General features: G+C 40.3%; 2 protein-coding genes across 2 annotated transcripts in view; one reads left to right on the top strand and one right to left on the bottom strand.

The window, feature by feature from the left end:
- Positions 1-25832, top strand: part of LOC135220181 (uncharacterized) — a 126270-nt gene that overhangs the window by 23300 nt on the left and 77138 nt on the right. The window lies entirely within an intron of this gene.
- LOC135219350 (intraflagellar transport protein 80 homolog) overlaps positions 13745-25832 on the bottom strand; it is a 71467-nt gene continuing 59379 nt past the window's right edge. Inside the window, exons 5-7 of the mRNA XM_064256033.1 lie at positions 24775-24953; positions 22940-24613; positions 13745-14055 (exon numbers count right to left, since the gene is read on the bottom strand). Coding sequence (XP_064112103.1) covers positions 13972-14055; positions 22940-24613; positions 24775-24953 — 1937 coding nt within the window. The 3' untranslated portion in view covers positions 13745-13971. The remainder of the gene's footprint in view (positions 14056-22939; positions 24614-24774; positions 24954-25832) is intronic.

The raw sequence follows: 25832 nt of genomic DNA, 5'->3' as shown, positions 1-25832 counted from the left end.
CTAAGACCACTGAACAAAACTGCCAAGGAGTCCGTTTTTTCATTGTATAGTTTATTTTCAAACTTTAGATACAGCAGAGTGATGTACATAGATATCACATTTAATTCTTTCATATCATGCATTGGAATTATCTGGCAATCCGTAATGAAACATAAATTGGATACTGGTAATCGTACCCAGTATCTGCCCAAAATAGGAAAGTTGGAAGTCCAGAGTTGTTCCACTACTGGTCCAACACATGCATTGGCGTGATTATGGATTGCATGTATTGTCCCAACATTCTTTCAACACAGTGCCATTAAGGGCCCGGGTGTGCAAACGGATAATGGATATAAATTGGACCGATGCTACTGATCATTTGTACCGATACCCGAAAGTCTGGATCTCCGACAATGGTCAATGTATGACCAATACTTGTGTGTTTGCTGGGAATAATCTCTTTCATACCAATCGTCATAAACTGGTTGCATTCCGTCATCCAGGGTTCCCTACTATGTCACAGAAAGCCAAATCACTGTTTTACTGGCCTACAATGCTTACAGATATAAAAGCACATAACTGATTGTAACACGTGTCATGAAAAACAAGGGACACACTAAGACACCTGTCAGTGTAAGGGCCTATCCTGTGCCAAATCAATCCTTGAAAGAATATACGTAGAATTATTAAACAGAATTACGAGTCTGACAGAGGGAATAAACACTTCTTAGTGTTAATAGTCCCTTGACACGTTTATATAGAATTAATAGCACTAAAAACAAACACCGCAATTGAGTGCGTTAGGAATATTTATGATGCTAATCAGTAAACACATGGAATTCAACACATGATAATCTGACTCGGGTGGTGTAAATCAATAATCTCCTTAACTCGTGTGAATTCCTTTCCATTAAGAAAACCAATAATATATTTTTATCACCCAGAGTCAATCGGTTTGGTAGAATAACGGATAATTAAATAGGAAGTGTCAATGTCTTATGAGTTTACAACTCGTGATATTGGATCCGAACTGGATTATAGCGGTTCTCGCGGTTTTAAATACCTTTATCATTTATACTTGTATCTATAGAATTGATGCCGCAAGTAGCCTTATACGGTACGCCGCTAGAACACTTTTCCACATATTCAAGCCACCATTAATTTATCAAATATATATCAAAATAATATATAATAAATATATATAAAAAAAAAACAAAAATAAAAAAATAGGATACAAGTGGAGTCAATATAATCACCTCCGTAAGAAGTCGGAAGGGTTACAAATTATAATAAAAAAGGAATCACGATAAAATCAATAAGCAAAACGTAACCATATTTTAAATATCCAAATATATATGCGTAAAGATTTGAACTCTAACTTAACGCTTTAGTAATGACAAATAAGCTAAAACAAGTTCAAACACATATCCAAAACCTACTGACATATTGTCTGTCCCGTGATTTATATTCGTAGTCAATGAAAAAAAAAAAATAATAATAATAATAAATAAATAAATAAAATAAATAAAATAAAAGAGAGATTTAAAGTCAGGAAGTCTAGAAGTGAAAATCTTATCTATGGAATAATCCTATATGAATCTTATACAGGGCTAATAATATATATAGAATTTGTATGGAAACCTTTTTTTCTTTTTCATTAGTTTGAATAATGGAATATTTAATTTAACATAATTACAATTATGCATATTTCACAACCAATGAATTAATATAGTTGTTCAATTTTGGTACTGTTTTTTTTTTTTTCAGACATTCTTCTCATGCAGGTGGAGAATTAAAAAAAAATATATCATTTGAAAATACTAAAGTCGTATCTCTTACAGCAAGTAACGTAACTCTTAAGCTGGTGACGACGTCATCAGTTCTAGAAGGTCTGTCGCGTTTGCCGTATCAGCATTGATTCCTTTAACCTCAAATATCTGCTTGCACAGGCTTCATCTCGCGCTTGCAAAGCAGATTGACTGGAGAAAGGAATGCTTAGCTCATGAACTTCACATGACATACCACATAACCTATTCTTATCCGTTAAGGACTTGCAATCATTTTAAAATGAATAAACAAAATAAGCAAATAGAATTTCTATAACAACAAAATGAATTAATTTTTTTTTTCTGAACCTCATAGACAATTAGAGTCAATAATTCAGCTTATGACATGGGTAAACGGACATTTAGAATTATCAAGTTATGGATATGAAATATTTACTTGCAACATTAGCCTATTACAATTCAAGTAAAACATTCATGGAAAAATGTCACATTTTCTTGAAAAACCCAAAGTTTATTTAGAAATTAGTTACGTAGTGGGTTTTTTCGTTGCATCTCCTACCTATAATAAATAAAGTTTTAAAAATTAACCTCAGAGGATGCGCGCGAGAAAATTGAATATGAAACTTTTGTTAGGGGCACATAGGATCAGATTTTATCACAACTTAATTTTAGTTAGCATAGAGAAATACAGAATCATGATTAATATTCTCTTTGACTCTTATGTTGCCTGGCAATCTTACAAATAGCTCCGTTTTCCACTTCTTTGTCTAGTAACTTACTACCAGTAATATCGAATTTTCTTTGGGATTCGTATTGATATCTGTTTATTTTTTATAATTATGGATATTTTTACAGTCATCAGAGACCTGGATAGGTTCACTCATTGTTAATGCCATGGATAAAAAAGTTTGTACAGCTCTCTTTTGAATTCCATAAAATATCAGCGAATTCATGTGGGTTAAGTCTGGTCTAAATGGCTCTCTCCCCTCCCCTGTATTTGGATGTCGTCTGAATTTACTTTGCCCTTGTGACAAGTATAATTTCACTTGCAGGCTGATTAATGGAACCTGTTACAGTATCCTGCAGTACGAGAGTTTCACATCGCAACTTCAAAAAATCGTTCGTCGCAGCGGACGACTGCAGTCGAGTAACAACCGCCTACAATGTGAAAGGAATAAGCACCATCATGGACTTCTTCGACCGACACCGTATCTCGTCGTTAATCTCGTTTTAATGCGGAACGCTCCGGCGACTGTCGGAAATCGACTACAAAAGGGACATACTTCCGACAAATTACGACCCGAAGGATATTCAACTCTACTTTGCTGGCGAAGGACTCGTGCTGGGGATGATTTTATTCATCGCGAACATATTCGTGTAGCTTAAGATGCAGAGACAAGTATGAGCGCAAAATAGAACGTTGGACCCGCCCAGGCAAATTTTCCCCTTGTTTTAACCCTGTGAAATTGGCCCTTTCATTTGGCTATAGGTGGTTGTCTGGAACTGTGTAATGGACGAAAAGTTGTTCGAAAGCTAGTTAAATGTGAAGTAGTATAACTTCGGTCATGTATCCTATATATATAATTGATCATAAATAACAGAATCGAAATATATTTTTTGCGTGTACGCACTAGGAATCTATATATGATGTCATAAATAACGGAATCGAAATATATCTTTGCGTGTACGCAATAGGAATCTATTTAAAGTGCACATATATTAATCATAATTATATGAATCCATATACATATGTATAAACAAATCAGGTAGCCTATAATCAATCTGTTACCTTTTATCTTACCAATAACTGCAGTTATATATGAGTTAGTATATGGATTAATGAATCAGATATATAACAGTTAGCATAAACATTAATAATTTTTATCAATTCATATATGAAATTTTTTATCAGTTAAAATATGATTTTTATCATGTTAATCTTCATTCTATGCAATTGTCAGAGTACATTAGTATTTTCTGTAGCATATGTATCTTAATGAGATGAAGTGAAAAACTGTATCATTATATATCACGTGATCACTATTATTTACCAATATCATTGTTTTTATATTTTATTACTTGAATCAATTCATGTACACCATGAATTTTTTATTTACTTATAATATATATATATATATATATATATATATATATATATATATATATCTATATATATATATATTTTACATAGTGTCTGTATCACACTCCTATAAGTCAAATGCAAGTCAAGTTTGAGTAATATTCAGTAGTTGGTTTTGGTAGCTGACCGAGCTAATGTAAGTGTTTACATAATAAAATATGGAATGTTAGTCCATATATATAAAAGACTAAAACTAAAGAGGTCAACCAGATTGCTTGCAGGAATGTGATCAGACTAGAGACGCTAAAGATGACGTATACAATAAAAGTAGCTAAGATAGCATGCCGTCACCTGTAGTCATTCATTTGTTTTATAAACTCTAGTCCAAGCTCCCTGCTTGAGACAACTACCGCGACCTATAATTCAAACGGCCTACGTGATCTGTAGCGTGTCTCATCTGATTGTATGTTCATATGTTCGAGCTACTATCTGCTTCCTTCATAACTTGTAACAGAGATGGTAGAAGAGCAGAATAGAGTTAGCTATCGTCATTAGAAGACCTGTACCTCTTTACCTAAGCTTTATCATGTAGAGAGAATAGAATTAGCCATCATCATTGCAGAAGCGATCAAGCTATCGTCATAGAGACTTGTACAATCATATCTGATCTTCACCATGTAAAACTTCAGAAGAATATATATATGTTTTATACTTCGTGTTTTTCTACAAGACCTCCTCACCGAATCATCATGAGTTTAACACATCGTCGTCATAAACAAGAAGATAATCCCGACTTCGTAAGTGATCTACAAACCCCAAGACACTCCATTGAAGATGGAAGTGCAATACCAACCGACTTAGCGTAAGATTATCGCAAGTCTAACATTACCTCATAGGGCGCCTTATCATACAAGGCACAAGCCCTAAAAAATATATATATATATATATATATATATATATATATATATATAATATATATATATATATATATATATATATATATATATATATGGTGGCTTGACTTTCAAGTACATAATAATTGACAGAACAATTAATTTCTATCTCTGTGCCACAGTGGCCAAATCTTCTGTAACTGAAAACTCTGGCACTGGTACCATTTGCCTAACTTGAGCTAATTGCAAGGTATTTTTATGACCAGTAACTGTCAATTTTTCATGTATTTTATCTCCAGTTGTATGTGAATGATAGGTATTTTCTGCAGTTCAATTTATTAGTTATCCTTTATTCTTGATGCTGACATTGTGCTCAATATAAACTTGTAAATTGAATAATGCATGGACAAAGTTAAAACAAAATGTATTCACTATATGTTAACATACTGTTAAACAGACTCAAAAGTCTCTACAAACCTTTCATATAAAATAAATACACTTGTATTACACTCTCATATAAAATAAGTACACTTGTATTACACTCAACACATACATGAATTCATGACAATATAGAATGAGTGTCCAAATTTGTCTAATTCTTTTTAATTTTGTAATAAATTAGTACAATTGTTACAGCTTGAAAAATGACATTTTTATAATAATATAAAGTTTCACTTATACTTACCCGGTGGTTACATATAGCTGTCGTCTCCTGACGTCACGGCAGAATTTGAAATTCGCGGTAGCGCTAATGGTTTGACAGGTGATCCCTCTACTCCCGCCCTCTACCGGGTACCGGGAACCATTCCAACAATAAATCAGAAGTTTCATGCCTACCTGTCCATATGAGGGGAGGAGGGCGGGCTTCGTTATGTAACCACCAGGTAAGTATAAGTGAAACTTTATATTATTATAAAAATGTCATTTTCACTTACATAACTTACCCAGTGGTTACATATAGCTGATTGACACATTTAGGTGGTGGGAACAATTGGCAGCTAAAATAACAACTGTTTGGAAATTATCTGAAGATATAGGTTCCTTTACCTTTAAAAGACCGCTGACTCACGTGGTTACTGCCTCTGTAGTCTGCTGGCCTTTATTGTACCGACAGGATATATGGATCTGTGCGTCGGACACAATAATAAGTACTTGCCGTTGAGGACGTGACCGTAACGGACAAGACTATAATGCCCCTTCTCAGGGCGCAGTACAAATCACCACAAAATACAATGAAAAAGGAGGGATCACCACAACCGTTTAAGAAATACACCAAGACATTAAAAGACTGAAAGATACTCAAAAACTCCTGTATCTTCAGACAACCTTAAAAATAAAACAAAAAAAAACATAATCAAGGAGAAAGTTAGTGAGGATGGGATACATCCTTCTCTCCCTCACCCAATACCGTGTCAGTCACAATGAATGGCCCCGAATGTACTGCAATTTTCATATGGTGGTTTGCAAATCTGTCAGATAATGAGTATGCGAAGACAGAATTGCTTCTTCCAATATGGTAGATTTAATAAATGTCTTTCAAAGACAGATACGTCTAAAGGCCATAGACGTAGGACACTGCTCTATTCATGAGCTTTGACTTTAAACCCACTTTGGATATCTGAGTCCTGACATTGTCCGTGGTGCCTCAGAAATCAAATTCCTTAAAAAGAAGGAGCGCGCATTTTTAGAAAAGAGGACGAGAAGGATCTTTCACTGAACACCACAGGTTATCACTCTTACCTCTTATACCTTTGGTCCTTTGCACATAATGTCTAAGTGCTCTCACTGGACAGAGAAGACATCAGGCTCATTAGGGCCCCACTAACTCCGAAATGTTCTTTATAGAGAAAGTACGAGGCCAAGACGTGAGGGATTTTTCATTCTTAGCCAAAAACCCCAGCATTGATGAGCAAATTGCATTGCCCTTAGCGAATCCAACTCTCTTATCAATAGCATGCAGCTCACTGATTCTTCTAGCTGATGCTAAAGCACAAAGAAAAACAAAAAGTGTCTTCCCTAGTCAGATCTCTAAAGAACTAGAGGAGATCGGTTTCGAATCTATCTGACATCAGCCATTTAAGAACCTACATCCAGGTTCCAAGCTACTGTTCTTGACTCCTTTGTCTTGGTCGCTATCAAAGGAACGAATCATGTCTGAGAGGTCTTGATTATTAGAAATGTCTAATCCTCGATGTCTGAACACGAAGACAACATAGCTCTATAACCCCTAATCGTCTGGGTAGAAAGCTTCTTATTCTCACGAAGAAAAAAGAGGAAGGAGTTAGCTAACTGAGCTATAAGAGGTCTTAGAAGACGAAATTCCTTCTTCTTTGCACCAAGCTCTGAATTGGACCCACTTAGCTTGGTACACTCGATCAGAGGATTCTCTTCTGGGTCTAGCAATAGCCCTTGAAGCTCTCTTTGAAAATCCTCTCTTTCTGAGGAGATGCTCGACAGTCCTGAAGGCGACTAGTCGAATAGAGCGGACAAGTTGTGATGGAACCTCAGAAAGTGGGGCTGTCTGAGTAGATCCTTCCTTAACGGTAAACTCTCTCGGGAAAAAGTCCGTCAACAGCAGTAGTAGATCCGGAAACCATTCCCTGGCCGGCCAAAAGGGGGCTATCAGAGTCATCCTGACGTTCTGATGACCTCTGAACTTTGCCAGAACTAATCTTAGCATTTTGAAAGGCGGAAAGGCATACAGATCCAGATTTGACCAGTCCAGAAGCATGGCATCCACTGTAAACGCCTCCTCGTCTGGAACTGGGGAGCAATACAGTGGTAGACGAGCTGTCTTGTTTGTGGCGAAGAGATCCAACTGAGGGACATCCCCAAATCCCCCAAAGCTTCTTGGCATATTTGAGGATGTAACGTCCCCACTCCTGTGGAGAGGACTTGCCTCTCCTGCTGAGAATGTCCGCCTTTACATTCTTCGGAGCCTTGAATAAATCTTTGTGCTCAAGACACCTTGTTCTCTTTTGCCCAAATGAGTAGGTCTCTCGCCGCCTCGCACAGAGAGAACGAGTGTCCCCCCCTGTTTTTTTATGTAAGAGAGAGCCGTGGTGTTGTCTGCTTAAACAAGCACTACCTTCCCTCTTACCTCTGTCTTGAAGTGCATTAGAGCCAAATGAATCGCCTTCAACTCTTTTAGATTTATGTGCCAGCTTCTCTGATGAATCTGCCAAGTCCCGACACTTCCTTTCTCCCCAGAGTAGCTCCCCACCCTTTGTCCGATGCGTCTGACAAAAGCGTAAGGTTGGGGCTCAACTGGCTTAGAGACAAGCCTTCCTCTAACCTTCCTTCTGATTTCCACCAAAGGAGGTCCTGTTTGATTCCTTCCGAGATGGGGAACACGAAGGAGTCTGGGAACTTCTTCCTTTGCCACTTCTGCTTCAAGTAAAATTGAAGTGGTCTCATGTTGAGTCTGCCCACGACTTACAAATTGCTCTATTGAAGCCAAGGTTCCTAACGGCTCATCCACTGATTCGCCGAGCAAGTTTGTCTGACGAGAAATTCGTCTATTTTGTCAGGCAAGAGTCGATCCTTTGGAGAGATGGAAAAGCCTGAAAAACTAACTGAATTCAGTCTCACTCCTAAATAAACTATCTCCTGAGAAGGAGTGAGACATGACTTTTCCTTGTTTACTAACAAACCTAGGCTTTCCGTCAGCCTTAAAGTCTTTTTGTAGGTCCTCCACACACTTCTGTCTGGACCTTGCCCTGAGAAGCCAATCGTCTAGATACATGGAGATTCGTATCCGTCCAGATGAAGCCACTTTGCTACTGACGACAGAACTCTGGTGAACACTTGTGGAGCTGTCGACAGGCCGAAGCAGAGGGCCCTGAACTGATAAATGCGGCCCTGGAACCCGAATCTCAGGAATCTTCTCGATTTCCGAATGAATCGGAAATATGAAAATAGGCGTCCCGAAGGTCTATGGAAACCATCCAATCTCCAAGATGAAGCGCTGCTAATACCGATTGGGTCGTTTCCATAGAAAACTTCGTCTTCAGGTACAAAGACGTTCAGGGCACTGACGTCCAACACCGGTCCCAACCCCCCGTGGCCTTCTTTACCAGGAAAAGGCGATTGTAAAATCCTGGTTCCTGGCGGAGAGTCCACTAACTCTATGGCCCTCTTTGCCAGTAAGGCGAGAACTTCTTGATGGAGGGTCGGCAATTTTTCGGAGTTCTCGAGTAAGCTGACAAATTCACAAGAAATTCTGTGAGAGGGGGGTGCTTGATGAACGGAATGGTGTATCCTTCCTTCAGGACCTGGACCGTCCAAGGATCCGCTCCAAGATGAAAAACCAGGTCTGCCAGAAAAAGGTGTAACTGGCTCCTACTGCTGTGTGGAGGACTACGGGCCTACTTCTTGATGGAAGAGGGAGTGGTTTTAGAAGAGGCTCTACCTCTCCCCACGAAACCTGGAGAAAGATCGAACGGGAGCTCTCCCTCGAAATGGTTTAGGAGCTTCCGTGGAGGGAGCACTCCGAGAAGCAGAAAGAACCGGAGCTATCTTCCTGGGCTTCTTCACTGACTGTGATAAAAGATCCTGGGTCGCTTTCTGTGTTAAAGATGAGCGATCTCGCTCACAATCTCTTGCGGAAAAGGTGTTTCTTGTCCAAAAGGAGAGAAGAGCAAGGCAGACTTCTGGTTCGATGAGACCCCTTTCGACAAGGAGCACCAAAGCTGTCTCTTCTTCAACACTCCAGAGGCGAAAATGGCAGCGAGCTCCGAAGCTCCATCACAGATGCCTTTATCGATACAATCCAGTACCGAGGCAAAATCCTTCAACTGCTCCTCCGAAAGTCCAAATGACTTGACTTTCCTGGCCAGCGAAGCAATGGCCCAATCCAGGAAGCTAACAACTTCAAAACACGGAAAACACTCTTGCAAAATGCTCCAGTTCATTTGCTGAAAAGAAAATCTTAGCAGTATTAAGGGCTGCTCTGCGGGAAGAGTCCACGAGACTAGAAAAAGTCTCCCTGAGCGGAGGCAGTCACACCCAGGGAAAAAACTTTCTCCAGTGTCATACCCAGACACGGCTCCTTGACGAAAGTCTCGAAGGGGGGAGACAAAAAACAAAAAATTTTTCCCCTGTTCCCTCTTCTCCAAAAGCCAAGCGTTAACTTTCTTGATAGCTTTCTTAGCCGAAAAATCGAGAGGACGGAGACGAGACGCGTGAACGAGGACGAGGAGTCAGGCTTACTGTCCTTTTTCCACTGCGAACTAGGAGAAACTGGAACAGAAGGCGCAAAAGAATCTCCAAAGTTGTCAACGAAGGATCGTAAAAGGAGTTTATACCCCGACAAATGCTTGTCTTTTTCTGTAAGTACTTCTCCTTCTTCCTCCAAATCCGAAGCTTCCTTCGACGAAACTGGCGAACATTCCATCGGAAGAGGAATCCTGTTCGGCGAAGTCACACCCTGATGCGTCCGAGGAGGGTGTGAGAAAGCAGGAGAAGACGTCTGAGCCTGTACTGAGACGAATCCGGGCGGCTGAGCTGGCGGCTGCGTTGGCGGCTGAGCTAGCGGCCGCGCTGGCGGCTGAGCTGGCGCTCGAATGAGAGCCTGACGTGGCGCCATAGACGTAGTCAGGAAAGGAGTCCGACCAGGCGCCTGAAGTGGCGTCTGAAGAGGAGTCACATGGAGAGTCTGAGCCTGAAGAGGCGACTGAAAAGGAGCCTGCGAAGAGGACTGCACAGTAGTCTGCGGAAGATGTAAGGCGGTCGGGAGCACATTCGGGGACGAAAGAGACTTGCCAAAAAGCTCCAAGATACTGCCTAACTTGGCATTCATCTGTTCAAACACCGAAGGTTGAGGATCCACCGACGTAGAAGGTGCGGGAGGAGTAGACGGATGATCCACAAACACGTCGGGAGCCGCAGGAGTTATCGCTTGAGGAGGCTCTGGAGAAGGCGCCGAAGGAGTGTGCGTGTTCAGCTTCTCCACTTCTATGAGAGAAGGGCGATAAATCAAACCACCGGAGAAAAAGCTTCAGGCTCCTCCCAAAAACTACAAGAAGGTTCGGCAGCCGCCACCTTATAGGGAACCGCAGCAGGCGAAACATCGCGAGACCTTTTCAGCGGTCTAGAAGTCTTATTACGCCAACCTCTATAAGAGGAAATGTCTGAACTAGTCGCTTGATGAAAAACACTTCCTCGCAACACCTTTCCAATGGTGAGCGACAGCATCCTGGGATACGGCTACAGGATTGCTTGAGGGGGCGGCTGCTCGGGAGCAGATCCCGCTCGCCTCCCTTCGGTTTTCGGCATGCCTCCTCCCAGGATCTGGGGAGTTTGACAGGGGCCTAGACCTAGGAGAACGAACGGGCCGAACAACCACCTCCTCCACTACACTTGCACTAAGTAATTTATCACACTTAACTAACCACTTCTTGCACTGTCTCACCCATTTTCTGCATAGTGGTGAGGAAAGAGACAAATTTCGAGTCCATATCGGCTCGTAATACTGGCACGGGATCGGGATCGGGAGATACAGATTCGAGGGCAGGAGCAACCACTACGGGGTTAATAGGAACAGGATTAACAGAATTCAGAGGAATATCCTGGCTACTCACTGACTTAGAAGAAGATCTCTGTGAAGCCTTTCTGATTCTATCTTTTTCTAACTTTCTCATATACTTTCCCAGTGCATTCCACTCATGAGATGTTAAAGACTTACATTCTTCACACATATTCTCAAAAGAACATTCACGTCCCCTACAACTAACACAAGTAGAATGAGGATCAAGTGAAGCTTTAAGAAGTCTAGTCTTACACCCACTACTACACACCCTATACTGAATAGAGCCGGTGTCAGACATCGTGAAGAATTCAAAATAATTCCTAAAAAGGACAACAATACCAAAACCAAAATAACTATAGCGCTAGCAAAAAGATCAGTAAAATCAAGGTAAATCCCCAAAAGGAGAAAACCAAGATGATCAAATCCAAATTCCAACCAGCAGAGGAACCGTGTTACTGGTTCCGACGGCAGGAAACTTATGATTTATTGTTGGAATGGTTCCCGGTACCCGGTAGAGGGCGGGAGTAGAGGGATCGCCTGTCAAACCATTAGCGCTACCGCGAATTTCAAATTCTGCCGTGACGTCAGGAGACGACAGCTATATGTAACCACCGGGTAAGTTATATAAGTGAAAGAAAGTTTTTTGGTATTTAACATATGTGGTTATTATAATGCATTAATACATGTACAATTGTATAAAAACTTACTACAATACATTATATTTGATTAGTATTGCCAAAGCTTTGAGGGGCAGTTTTTTCATAGTTTATATCTTCCAATGACTGTGTGGGGATAAGGATGAAATATCACAGATAACTGGGTTTGTTGCTCTGTAGTGTTAAAAATAAAAATAAAATGCCAAGAAGAGAAAAAAAACTTCTGATCTGCCACCTCACATCCTACTGACTCCTCCACCCAACAAAAGAGTGAGTAACAAGAGAAGATACTGGAATCTTGCACTCTTCTCTAACTTTTCTTTATGAATGTTTTCTTTGGTCTTCTCTGGTTAGTTAAGGTTTAAGTTGAATGACTTTTTTCATCAATACTGACTCAGCCTCCTGATTACAAGTCTTGTGGGTCTTGACTACCTCACACTACATCTCATCTCTACTGATGCCTTATTGACTGGGTCTCATTTTGTAAGATTCTTGGCAACTGGGATCATGCATGGTCCTTGACCACTCTTCACCCGATATACGCACGCATTGCCAGATCTCACAAGATTCCTTGCTTTCATCTGCTATTTAACCGGATCCAGCTAGGCACTAGAAATTATCCTATTGTTAAGACTGAAGGTTTGTAGCTATGAAAAATACAAATTGTCATAGAATATTTGTCATTTCAATACTTTACAAAAAAAAGTCTTGTCTTATGACAACTATATCCCTTTCATCTACACATCCAACATATGCAGTTAATTTATTACCAAAAAATATATTTTAATACTAAAAGAATTACTATATGCTACAGATAAAGTTTACAAGATCAGGACACAGCACTCTTATATATAACAGCAGCAACACAATGGATGCTATGCATTAGCACCCAATATGGTGGTTGCTCTTACATGTCCTCCAATGGACAGCAAATTCTTTAAGTTAGTAATCAAATTTTTTGTCGAGTGGAATGTTGAACTGTTTGAAAGAATTAGTTGCAAGTTTATTACCATCTGTACAATGTAGCTATTGTATAGGATAGAAAACTTGCAAGACAAATAGTAATGGTTACAACAATACACATAAATGGGATAAAATCTCCATTATGTAGTATACTACTTAAAAGTTTAAGCTAACTGGTCATGATTGCAGTGACAGTGAATTGCACGCTTAGAAAAATTGTAAAATACAGACTTACAAATAATTAGATTAAAAAAACAGCAAAGGAAAAGATCTAATAAACTCAGAACAGAACATGTGCTTCATAGATCGACAATAAAGACTGGTAATTGACAGGAGAGATCATCAAAATGGAAGAAATCACCATTAATAAATACTACTTTGCTACCGAGTATGCTATTCAACATAAGATTTGTCCCTCCTGAAAAACAAGTTATACTATTTCATGAAAACAAGATTTTTTTTTATCATTAGTCTTGCTCATTGAATTTAAGTGATTACCAGTTTTTTTAGTTTTTGTACTTAAGTGATTACCAGTTTTTAGTTTTTATATATAAAAGATAATTTGCATTTTTTATTCATAAAAATAATGAACTACTAAATGTGCAAATTGTTGCATTTCTCCTTGAATGTTTTACAATTTGTTTCCAATCATTAAATTGTCTGTTTCTAAAAATTCTTGCACCAAGCCACCTAACATTCAAATAGCACTACCCAATCATTCTGTTCTATAGGCCAACTGGTTACCATTATTTCTTTATGTATACATATACATAGTAAAATATAATGTTTAAATAAACTAGTATTCATATAGGCATATAAACATTAAATTTTTCCGAACAGGATAATTAAATCTAGTATGTATTAGATATTGTAATAGTATAATATTTTAAAGTATCTAAAATAAAATGTTCCACAGCAAACAAGATTACTATATTGCCATGACTAGAATTTCAGAGAAGCAATTTATTTGTTTTCTGTTATGACTATGAAAACAAACCATATTTGGTTTCTACTATGGCTAGAAAGTGAAACTATTTGTTTTCTACTATGACTAGAAAAACTACATTTTTTGCCATTTCTTGCATTATTTAGATGAAGTTGGTTTCTCTCTCTCTCTTTGGTATTCAAGTGCAATCTTTTCAGCCACTTTCTTGAAATCAACATCCACCTGTAAAAAATTAAATACTATACATTAGTTGATAATGTAAGCCTAGCTAAATGAAGCAGCATTAATACTAATAATTTGTAAGACATTTCTTTCCCATACAATGCCCTCATCTCAATCCCTTTATTGTCATTTTCAATAAGATCTCATTATAAATTAAAGTTTTGTGAGTTCTCTTACCACAGAAAGCTTCAAATAATTGTATATTCCATAAATATAAATCTCTCTATTTCAGCTACACTGACCTTGAAAATGATATTGTTATGATACAATAAAGTTTGTTCATACTTACCTGGCAGATATATATATAGCTGTATTTTCTGAAGTCCGACAGAATTTTAAAAACTTCCGACACACGCAGTGGTCGGCCAGGTGGTTAGTACCCATTCCCGCCGCTGGGAGGCGGGTATCAGGAACCATTCCCATTTTCTATTCATAATTTTTATTTCCACTGTCCCCTGAGGGGAGGTGGGTGGGTACTTGATTATATATATCTGCCAGGTAAGTATGAACAAACTTTATTGTATCATAACAATATCATTTTGTTCATGAAACTTACCTGTCAGATATATATATAGCTGAATCCCACCTTTGGAGGTGGGAAGGGACAGAATAGAAGGATTTTGGGAAACAAATGCATGCAGATGATTTACATCTTGGTTCCACCTGTTAGCATAGCTGACTTCGTGATTACTGTCACCCAAGTCTGCTTCTGCTTTACTAGAGTTGCCAGCAAGGTAGAGACCTATAAAGCTGGTGCACTCCAGATGATCTGTCAACGGGGGCATGACCACAATGTGACTAGACCATATTGACCATACCATGAGGGCTAAGAAGTAAAATAAATATATATATAAATATATATATCACCACCTGACCAACCTAGCCAAAGTTAAGGTGTGTTAACTAAGGCTTAAGAGTTAAGAAGTCGCCGTTGTCGGCGACTCAACAACTAAATTAAGAGCTCTTCCTAACCATTTTCTACAGGATAGGATGAGTGGTACTTCTTGCCCCCAAGATTGTGTCTGCAGACACGTATGGCCCTAGCGAGCAGCAGATCTCATATGCCATCTTCACATCTCGCAGGGAGTGTGAAGTGAACACAGAGTTGCTTCGCTAAAACATGGTAAATCAGGATGTTGCTGAGTGCCATGCTCTGTTGAAATGCTTCCGAGGCCGCGCCCTCACCTCGTGAGCATTCAGATAAAAAGATTTCAAATCTTTGTGCAAACACAATGAAGGAGCATTTTGAAAGAACTCCTTAACACTAAAGCCAGGGTGTTTCTTCGATATGGGCAAGTCTGGTCTTTTTCGAACACTGCAGATTGCCCGAATGACTTCGACTTTCTTGAGTTTTATGTATATAAAACTTGAGAGACCCGACAGGGCACAGGACTCTCTCTGGCTCCTGCCCACTAACTTGTGCCATCCTTGCTTCCAAGCTCCTGGCCCAAGGACAAAAACAGGTTTCCATTCTTAGGCCACAACGGAAGGCTTAGAGAGCACACCGCCTTGTGTTCTCCGAAGCCAAAACTTGTGACGATGGCTTAAAATCTCACTAACCCTCTTTGTCGTATCTAGGGTGGTTAGAAGAAGGCTTCCTGATCACATGCAAGAAGTTAACAGGTAGGAGAGTTCGAATGCTTTGACATCAAGAACTTCAGACTACGTCTAAGTTCCATATTGAAAGCTTCGATCTGGACATGCACAGTCAGTCCGTCTGTACTAAAGTCATGGTGACCGACCAGTTGACCAGTCAGACGAATCAAGGACAGCAAGGCTGTACCCTGAAGACCATAAGGTACTATTCTTCGCTGAAGGATGAGTGTCTGGACTGCCTGGGCGATTCAATCTAAGCAAACCTTGGGGTGTATCAACGCAACCCAACGTCGTCAGCGAATCACTCCTGACTCGAGCTTCTGGTGCCAGGAGAAAGGAGCGAGGAGCAAAAAGGCGATTCAGTCCCGAAGGAAGAATGCCTGACAGTCCAACCTGGTCTCATGTTACACGATCATCGGGGGTGTATAAACGCAACCGACTTCGTCAACAAGAAACTCAGGGCTACTATATGTCGCCTGATCTCGCACGAGTGTCTGACTCCGAGAAAACAGGTGAGACAAAAAGTAGATGGTGAGCGAGATTCGAGATTCCACAGAACTCAAAGATCGTGAAGGGCTTTGTTGTTTGACAGACGCAAATCTCTGAGCCAAAGCCGTCAACAACATATTTGCGTATTCTTTAATAGTTGTGACTGCCAGCTTATATCCCATTCTTCAGACGGAAATGGAAGACGGTAATCTTATTCCTGTCAACATCTCGATAGCCTGAACGTAGTCAGACTCAGAGCGGAGAGGTTATAGGTACCTTTCGAGTTAAGAGTAGACCGACTCTCTCGGAAAAGGTCCTTGGAAAGTGAACTAGGAAGTATGTGACCTCTGTGAATCCAGGATCCTGAAGGCCAACATGGGGCGATCAGCGTCATTGTCGCTCCCTGTGACGTCATAAATCCTCTTATTACATTTCCTAAACGATTGAAAAAGGGAAAAAAAAAAAAAGAGACTAAACATCCATCCCCGTTCAATATCATAGGATGGCATTTAATGGTACCGATCCCGGATCGAGAATAAGGGAGCAGAGAAGAAGAAGCCTCTTCGTCCTCAACATATCGAAGAGAAGAATGAAAGGGCGTTCCTAAAGTCTCCACAACTCTCAACTTACTTCTAAATAAATATTCCACTCGGAAGTCAATAGTTGCTGCCGTCGATCGAGACGATTCGTACGGACTTTTGCAATCCTGTAACGAACCTCTAGAGGATCGTTACATTCTACGCCTGTTGTTATAATAGGCTCTTTCTCGTAAACTCGAACAGGGACCGAGAGAATACTTCTTAAGATATGAGAGAGCTGTGGAATATCAGAGTTGATCTGGACCACTGGTTCCCAAAAACTCGTTTCAAGGACTGGAGGGACTACCGAATCGCTTTACTTCTTTCAGATTAAGATCCAGGACATTGAAACCCTATCCCAGATGTCCGGCACCTTCTTTTTATCACCTCAGGTGATAGACGCACTGAGAGATGTTCAGAATCATTCCTAGATCTTGAATAATATTTGTTTCCCGGTAGGAAAAAACTGTGATCTTAATTGCAGTCTATTCGGGGAAAACAAACTTCTTCAGGAAGGAAATGGTCCCCAGCAAGCTCATCCATTCCCTCCCCGAGTATGCTTACTTCCTAATAAGGCTGCGTTTTGCCTAAGCAGGAGAGCATATAAAAGTGCAATGTTGCGGTAGACTCGTAGTTCTATACCGTGCGGTAACGAGCACCGAAAGGATTAAGAGATAACTCTGTTGAACATAGTAAGGCAAAACGAATGCAACGTTTATTCATTCACGTAAGAAATCCCTTCAATCTTAGGCTAAAGTCCGTGATTGTAGGACAGAGATACAGTTAGTCAGTCAATCCCGCAGGAGAGACGTAACCGCCAGCACAGAGATACGGTTAGTCAGTCAATCCCGCAAGAGAGAGAGACGTAAACCTACCGCGCATGACAGCGCACGATCTGTTACTGGTGGCTCGGTTGGACGAGAGGACAGACACAGCGTGACAACAGCAGCCAGCAGCTTACGAATGTCGTCTCTTAACTTTATGTCTGGGTTGCCAGCTACCCTATTCTACGAAGAAATAGGTCCGTTATTTTTTGAGCAGATAGACTCTCAAGCTGGTATATTTAAGCGAAACAGAAAACGCTAAATATATAGATGCGTTTGTGTCGTCAGAACACTACCATACAACGGTAAAAGATAAATCGGAAACTCCTGGAAGGCTGCAGGGAGTAACGATTAAATGTCCTTAAAATAGACAATAGACCTCTCGGTTGCCATCCGAAGAGGTAACTACAGCAAGCGTATATGACTTGAACCAACCAGAAATAAAATAACGCAAGGCAAAATGATATTGTTATGATACAATAAAGTTTGTTCATACTTACCTGGCAGATATATATATATATATAGCTGAATTCGGAAATACAGCTACATACATATCTGACAGGCAAGTTTCATGAACAAAACTTAAGAGAATCGAAGCCAGTCAGCTCAAGCTTCTTATGTTATTGGACATAAGCGTTCATTGACGTAGTCTACAAGTCTATTTCTTGTACGAGTCTGCGAATGACGAATGAGAGCTCTTCCGAATCTTGTCAATAAGAGCTTATTCGCTTACGCAATATCAAGTTAATGAGATGTTTGTCAATGAGAACTAACCCATTTACGGGACAAAGAGATATTTTGTCAATGAGGGGATACCCACTTACTTGACAAAACGATAGTATATTGTCAATGGGGGAAAGTCACTGAATTGACAAAACGTAATCCAGGAAGTCGAGCATTTTATTTTTCCGATTCCCGTCTCAAACGAGGAAGGGGCAAGAATCCTGTTAAGAGACTAGGCTTACGGCAGGTAGAACGACGATGTTCAATTCGGCAGCGTAGTCCCGACTAGAAACTAACAAAACCTATCATCTGAAAAACCCTTTCAGATGGGCTAAAAAGCTTGCAAAATTATCCTGGGAAGAGGAAGAAATTCTCCAACCAGCTTCCTCTCCCGTATCACAACTAAAGCCTGCTAAAGCTTAAAATTTATTGGCAGTATGGCAAAAGAAGTCCTATCTTGCGCTTTCCTGAAGAGCGTCCTTTTGATGAGTACCTTTGCAAGAATCCTACTGAACATTGCCGAGAGTCCTGACGTGCAGGACATCGAGCCTTTACCTAACCCGTAACTGCCTTATCGCAAAGTCTTGACTGCGGTAGAGAAAACGAGATCTTCCCTAGAGCTTTCCTTAACTCCATCCACCTTTGCGAAAAGCAATATAATATTGACAGAGACCTCTTGAATTCACGAAACCCGAGGTCTTGCTGGGTTTCGAAGACGAAGTTGTCTGTTCACTTTAAGCTTCCTCCGAAGCACTGCTTACTTCACATTCTTTGCATGTGAGGTATAAGGTATCACCGAAGGTAGAGGTAAAAATTCTTGAGGCCCAAATCGTAAACAAGAGCTTGAAGAGTTCAATAGAAACGTTCAGCCAGGCGACACACCTGGCGTGCGCTGGCGCGCGCGCTCGGCGTCCACTGGCGAGCAGCGAGCACGCTCGGCGTCCACTGGCGCACGCGGAGTGCGCTCGGTATCCACTGGCGTGCGCTCAACGTCCACTGGTGCGCGCTTGGCGTGCACCCGCGCGCGCCTGGCGTCCATCCGAACGTCCCGTCCAAGCCGAGCGTCAAAAGAAGCGTGCAGAAAAGCGTCACGCTCCTGACAGGCGTCAAAACAAGCGAGATACATCTCGGAGAGAAATCCGACTGCACGAAACAGTCTCAGGAGAAAGGTTGATCGTGTGAGAATACGAGGGCGGCTGGCGAGGGAACGCCTTCTTATTCTCACAGTAAACAAAGCTCGGACGTCCGCTCTCAAAGCCCGTCCTGCTACTAAGACTTCTATTTCATATTTCTCGGTGGAAAGACGTACACGTGATCAGGCGGACGTTCGCCTTCTTACTTCTCCACTGGAACGCATAACGAGAGAGAGAGGACGTGAAGCGTCCTCTTCTATAAAGCTTCTATTTAGAGGGCGCGAGTCCTTCCGAAAGCTCCAAACCCCTGCGCGGGGAGGACGCTTCGGAGGACGAGAAGCAATCCTTCAGGATTCGTGCACGTGCACGCACTTAGGCAGTCTGGGGATTTTCATCAGAAACTGCCGAAGGCACGCCAGATCGGTGGGGGTTCCTCGTAACCCTCCTTCGGCTTTCGACATGCTCTCTCCCCGGGTCCTGGGAGTCAAGCAGAGGTCCCGGCCTAGCGGCGAAATAAGGCCGATCTGACGCACCCTCCACTACACAAGGGGCACTGTCACTGCACTTAGCCACTTCGCTATTGCTCTCTAAAGCAAGCACTTTCGATTCTAAGATATGAATCGAAAGAGTATTAGAGAAAGGGCAATAACCTCTACAGACACTGTTTAGGGCCCGAAGGCAACATTACAGGGTTATGAGAAACAATAACAGAAGTAGCACTCTTCACAACAATGAAGGAGAGCGATCACCTCTCGCAGACATATTCATAACCCGTAGGCCATACTACAGGGTTAGGCAAAAAAAAAGTCTACAGGAAGGTTAGCAGGTTCACTACCTGACTTTTGTTTACTGATTAATTGCGTACATAACGAATCATACGTTTTCCTTACGGAATTAGACATGTTTACTGATTAATTGCGTACATACGAATCATACGTCTTCCTTACGGAATTAGACAAAGTCTCACACTCCTTACATGACAAATCTCAACAAAGAAGCAAGACTCATACCCCTCGTGCATACCAAGTGCGGATCTACCGAAGCTTTCGGTAGCCACACCCTATCTTTGCAGACAACACCCTCTGAAACTAGCCTAACTAGATTCAGATATCTTATGCAAAAATGAATCAAATTCAAATCAATTTAAGATAGCGTATGTCTAGCCACAAATCCAAGTAAATAAATTAAAATTAAAAGACAATTAGGATACTTAGCGGCAATGAAGTTTCCAAAATCTAAGACGGAGGTACTGGAAACAGGTGTTTCCAGCACCGGCGACAGAAAAATTATGAATAGAAAATGGGAATGGTTCCTGATACCCGCCTCCCAGCGGCGGGAATGGGTACTAACCACCTGGCCGACCACTGCGTGTGTCGGAAGTTTTTAAAATTCTGTCGGACTTCAGAAAATACAGCTATATATATATCTGACAGGTAAGTTTCATGAACAAAATGCAGCATTATTAATAAACAGTTTCCAACAATAAATCATATCATGTCTTCTCTTTTTAGACAAGCATTCCCTACTAGAGGGGCCACATAAACTCACACCACAAAAGTAATTGATACTTAAAGGAGCTGAAATAACTACAAGAGAAAAGCAAATAAAGGCTGTCAACTTCACTAAAGTTGGGAATAAGAACTAGTAACTTCATATTTGAAAGCATCTTCTAAGATTCTGGCATCCTTTACAGACCCTGCCAAAAATTAACGCAATGTTTAGTAAGAGAGCATGGGTCTGCATTACTCAAAATGCATTATAAGCTGTGCTATTTAACATGAAGACTGGACAGCTACCAAGTAAGCATTAAGTAAAACAAAAATCTTTCCCTGAGCAAAGATAGCAATATCAAGACTACAAACACTGATATTGAGTCATTCTGATATCACTCATGGAGAATGTCCAGTTACCTGGTCCAGAGACTTGCCAAATATATAGGCATTCCTTGTGATTATCCTTGCTAGTGAATTGTTCATGAAAGTGGAGACCATTACAAATCCATAACCAGTTCTTGGAATGTATGTCCTTAGCTGATAATCTTAAAATTACTGCAACTACAAAAAGAAGAACTCTGAGAACAAAGCTACATAGTCATCAAAGTAAAACCTTTAAAGACAACTTTTACAAATGCTGCCAGCTATTTTCCAATCACGTAACTGTTCAAACAAGTTCCTACATCCTCCTGACTACCAAAATAAAAAATTGCAATTGCATTAAATATTAATACCATGGTTGCTCATCCATGGATAGCTGGCTGTCAAGAACTCTCACAGACTACATGTAATCAAATACTACTTCATTATCATTATGTATAATAATTTGTCTAACCAAAGTAGCCTTACAAATTTCCATGCAATACTGGCCAGTGCTTATAAGTTTTGCCAGAATTTTTGAAAAAGTAACTATACTAAAGATTTGGACAAGAGATAGCTTACCTGGGAGCTCTAATCTCAAAACAATGAAACTTAGTATTGCCCCATTACATTATGAACCACACTACCAGTGTCAATACAAGCATCCCAAACAATCAAACCTGTTGAGTAGACCTCGTACGGAAAGAAAAACTGTGGTAACAACTTGTACAGTTGTATGACATTGGACAATGGAATTACATTCTGTATTCAGCAATCACTGGACTGTGTAAATCCTATTGGAAGGAGGCTACAAAAAGGTTCTTAGAACTGAAAAAATGCCTTGTTGTTTGTTTGTTGTTTGTTTGTATGGTGTTTTTACGTTGCATGGAACCAGTGGTTATTCCGCAACAGGACTAACGGCTTTACGTGACTTCCGAACCACGTCGAAAGTGAACTTCTATCACCAGAAATACACATCTCTCACTCCTCAATGGAATGGCCGAGAATCGAACCCGCGACCACCGAGGTGGGATGCAAACACCATACCAACTACGCCACTGAGGCGCTAAATGCCTTGTGGGATGTCTGGTAAAGTATATCCCACCGAAGAAACAATATACATACTTATTTCACAGGTAGGTATTCTTTGTGAATTACACATCACTCATGACTACATACTAATCATTATATGAAAAAACTGTTAGTTGTCATTCATCCTATCCCTATTAACTCCCCAGCTAATAAAGTTACTGAACTGACCTGCATAGGGACTACTGATAGAATTTTACCTTCATCTTGATTCAACACTGCAAATTAAGGCTAATTATGATTTATGGGTTTTTATGAAACAAATTTCCTTCATCTTAACTTTTTCTGATATGCCTGCTGCTGTCTTTAATCTACTGTAAATCTTGTGTTGTGATATAACACCATCACTAAATTCTTCATTAAGCACTCCTTTTGCTGATGATATCTCTGGCATGAAGCCAATCTGATAATTACTAATTTGAATACCTACATTTTTTACAAATACTGAGTTTTACATCAAATGAACTTGTAAGCACATATACAACAGACTGAATTCAATATGAAGAGCCAATTCAGTAAACAATTCAAAGTTGAGTAGTAATCAAAACATGGCCAGTAAACTGATACAAGAAAAAATTCACTAATCCATATCACCTTACCTGCTTTTCATACTGTAAAAAGATTTTACTGGTCTCCTTCTTGTCAAAACGTGCCAGATAATGCTTCCTAAATGCCATGACTGTATCAACATGTGTCTTGTGTTTAATTGCCAGCTGGAGAGCACGATCAAAATGGTATAAAGACAGGTTGAGCATAATAGCTCTGAAAAAGAGACCTGACTGAAGGAGGATAGCTTCTGCATCACTGACATGGCCCCCTAACAAAGCCATTTCTGCAGCCCTGGCCTCTTTCACTGGTATCTCCTTAATATAATGTATGTATTCAACCTTGTCTGCTTCATCAATTGCTGCATATGCCACTTCTGATGTATCTAACTCTTTACTAGCAGTAGCCATCGCTGCTAAGCAGCCCCAGACAGTAGGATCTTTTACAAACCTGGCAAGCCTAACTGCATCATCCCAGTGTCTTGCCATAACATAGTTGTGCAATAAAGCTGGATAGGGAGAAACACTACTTGTTACTAAACTGCCATCTGCCCGTCGCAATGTTACCATCGTGTCTAAAAAGCTAACTATAACTGCATTTTTTCCAAAGTCACTAGCATCTTTCTCATAAACTGTTACTGGTTGCAAATCTCTGTCCACAAACACAACTGCTGGATAAAACCAAACAATGAACTTGGCATCTTGAAGTGCAGCTAAAATGTTTGCACCATCATTCCAGCATAGAGACTGGACCATTCCTCCAAGCTTCACTGGTCTTCCAATGCTGCCAACACGTTGCAAGTTTACTAAGAATAGGTCTCTATTACGATCAACCACTGCCATACGTCTTTCTTGCGATGAACCAACCTTATCCAAGGCAATTTCAACAATCTCAAGCTTGTGTGACCATGGTTTACCATCATTCAGAGATTTACCAGTTGTAGCATCAAAGAGATGAACCAGTTTCTCATCATTCTTATCCCGAATTGCTAGTGTGTCACTTGATAAAGACACAGTACGATGGTTAAGAACATCTGTTCTCATCCCTGGCCATTTAGGAGAACACAACAACCGCCCATCATAAGAATAAACATATACACTTGCCCCATCTACCAAAAGAAAATGTCTTTCATCCTGAACAATCAAACTTGCATTTGACTCTTTTAAATCAAATATTATGGGTGTATTCCAATTACGTGTTGAGTACACATATGCTTGCGTTGAAGTCACAACAACCATATGGCTGTGAGCAAGAGAAACTTTAATAATTCTGTCTCTTAACTCCAATTTTTCCCAAGCTTCATTGCTAACATTTCGCAGCAATATAGTTTTGCGGCTAGTGACAGTAGCTTCATAATTCTTCCATTCAAGGTGGTTCTCAATAATGTGAGCAAATATAACTTGACCATTCCCACAAGCCCCTGCAACCTGAGTTCCATCACTAGACCAAGCAAGTTTAAATATACTACCAGTATTGGGCTTCTCCAAAGAATGGCACCATCCAGCTTTGTCACACAATCTCAGAGTATTAAAAGAACCCACTGCAAACAATTGACCATCAGGAGACCAGGATAAAGAAGTGATGGGATGCTGATGCTGAGCTGAAGAATAGAGCTGACGTCCAAAGCTATCCCAAACACGATATCTAGTGTCCTCACCACCCGAGAGGATTAGTCCAGTATTTGGGTTCCATGCCACTTTAAGAATAACGCCATCATGTCCTTTCCACTGGAAAAAAGGAAGTAACATGTTCATGAAGTGGTTACTCTACTTATGACCACAGAAATTACTTATCAATGAAACTGCACACTAGCCTATAACTAGTATAACATAAAAAAAATTGAAACAAGCACTTCTGCAACAAGAACAATCTACTGTCCTCCACAAACCTGGATTGGCTTTGAGTTTGGAGCTAAGGGTTTTATAATTAAATTTGTTCCACATGTATATATAACAGCATCCGAATCTGGTGACCACGCTGCTCCATATGTCGGCATTGACACCTGAGCAAGGGTTGACCTCAACATCCCACTTCGAGACCATATTTTAACTTGACCGTCCTCCCCAGCTGCAAAAAGAAAATTAAGTGTCTTCAGTAATACAATAATGAAATTTTAAACTAGCTGTTTCTGAGCTTTTTTAGCCAAAACCTTACACACACACTTATACTGGATAAAATTTGAAATAAAATATAACATGAATAGATAACAAATTAGGTTTTCTTAGACTTACATCTCAATGTACCGGAAGCCAGAGTAAAAAATATGACATCAGGCAAAAGATATCAGACAAACTGAGAGTTACGAACATACAACAGACAAACTGAGAATTACAAACATACAAGTAAAAAGAGCTTAACATTCTCAGAAAATCCTTTGTTTATCAATTCACTGATATTTACTCTGGATTAAGCTAACTAACACAACCTCTCCAAGATGTACTTTGCAAAAACTTCATGGTATCACTCTTGAAAGTCAAGTTCCCAACATAAACCATATCAATGTGCCATTGTACTTCACTGTCAGGTGGTGTCTCAGATGCCAGGTCAGTTGGAAAATGATCGTTTTTTTTTTATAATAAAATAAGGTTTTGCATATACTTACCAGGTAATTTTATAGCTAAGAGCTTCCTACCTACAGCAGCCTAACAATTGAAAATTTGCGGTAGCGGTGGTTCTGGTTGAGGTGTAGTTGAAATGCCCCACCCATTACCTGGGCTTAGAGAGGGAACAACCCAGCAGAGAGTTTCTATTTGTTTTGTACTCTGATGTCCATGCATGGAGAGGCGGATGGGCTCCGATCATATAATTACTGGGTAAGTATACAGACAGTCCCCGGTTATTGGCGGACTTAGTTAATTGCGATCTGGTTTTATGTGGGCTTGTCTAGCACCAAAAATCAGCAATTTATGGTGCCATAACGCGTCAAGTTCCAGTTATTGGCGCATA

This window comes from Macrobrachium nipponense, chromosome 1 (genome assembly GCF_015104395.2).
Source record: "Macrobrachium nipponense isolate FS-2020 chromosome 1, ASM1510439v2, whole genome shotgun sequence".
NCBI classification, from domain to species: Eukaryota; Metazoa; Arthropoda; class Malacostraca; order Decapoda; family Palaemonidae; genus Macrobrachium; species Macrobrachium nipponense.
This window is presented reverse-complemented; position numbering and strand designations above follow the sequence as displayed.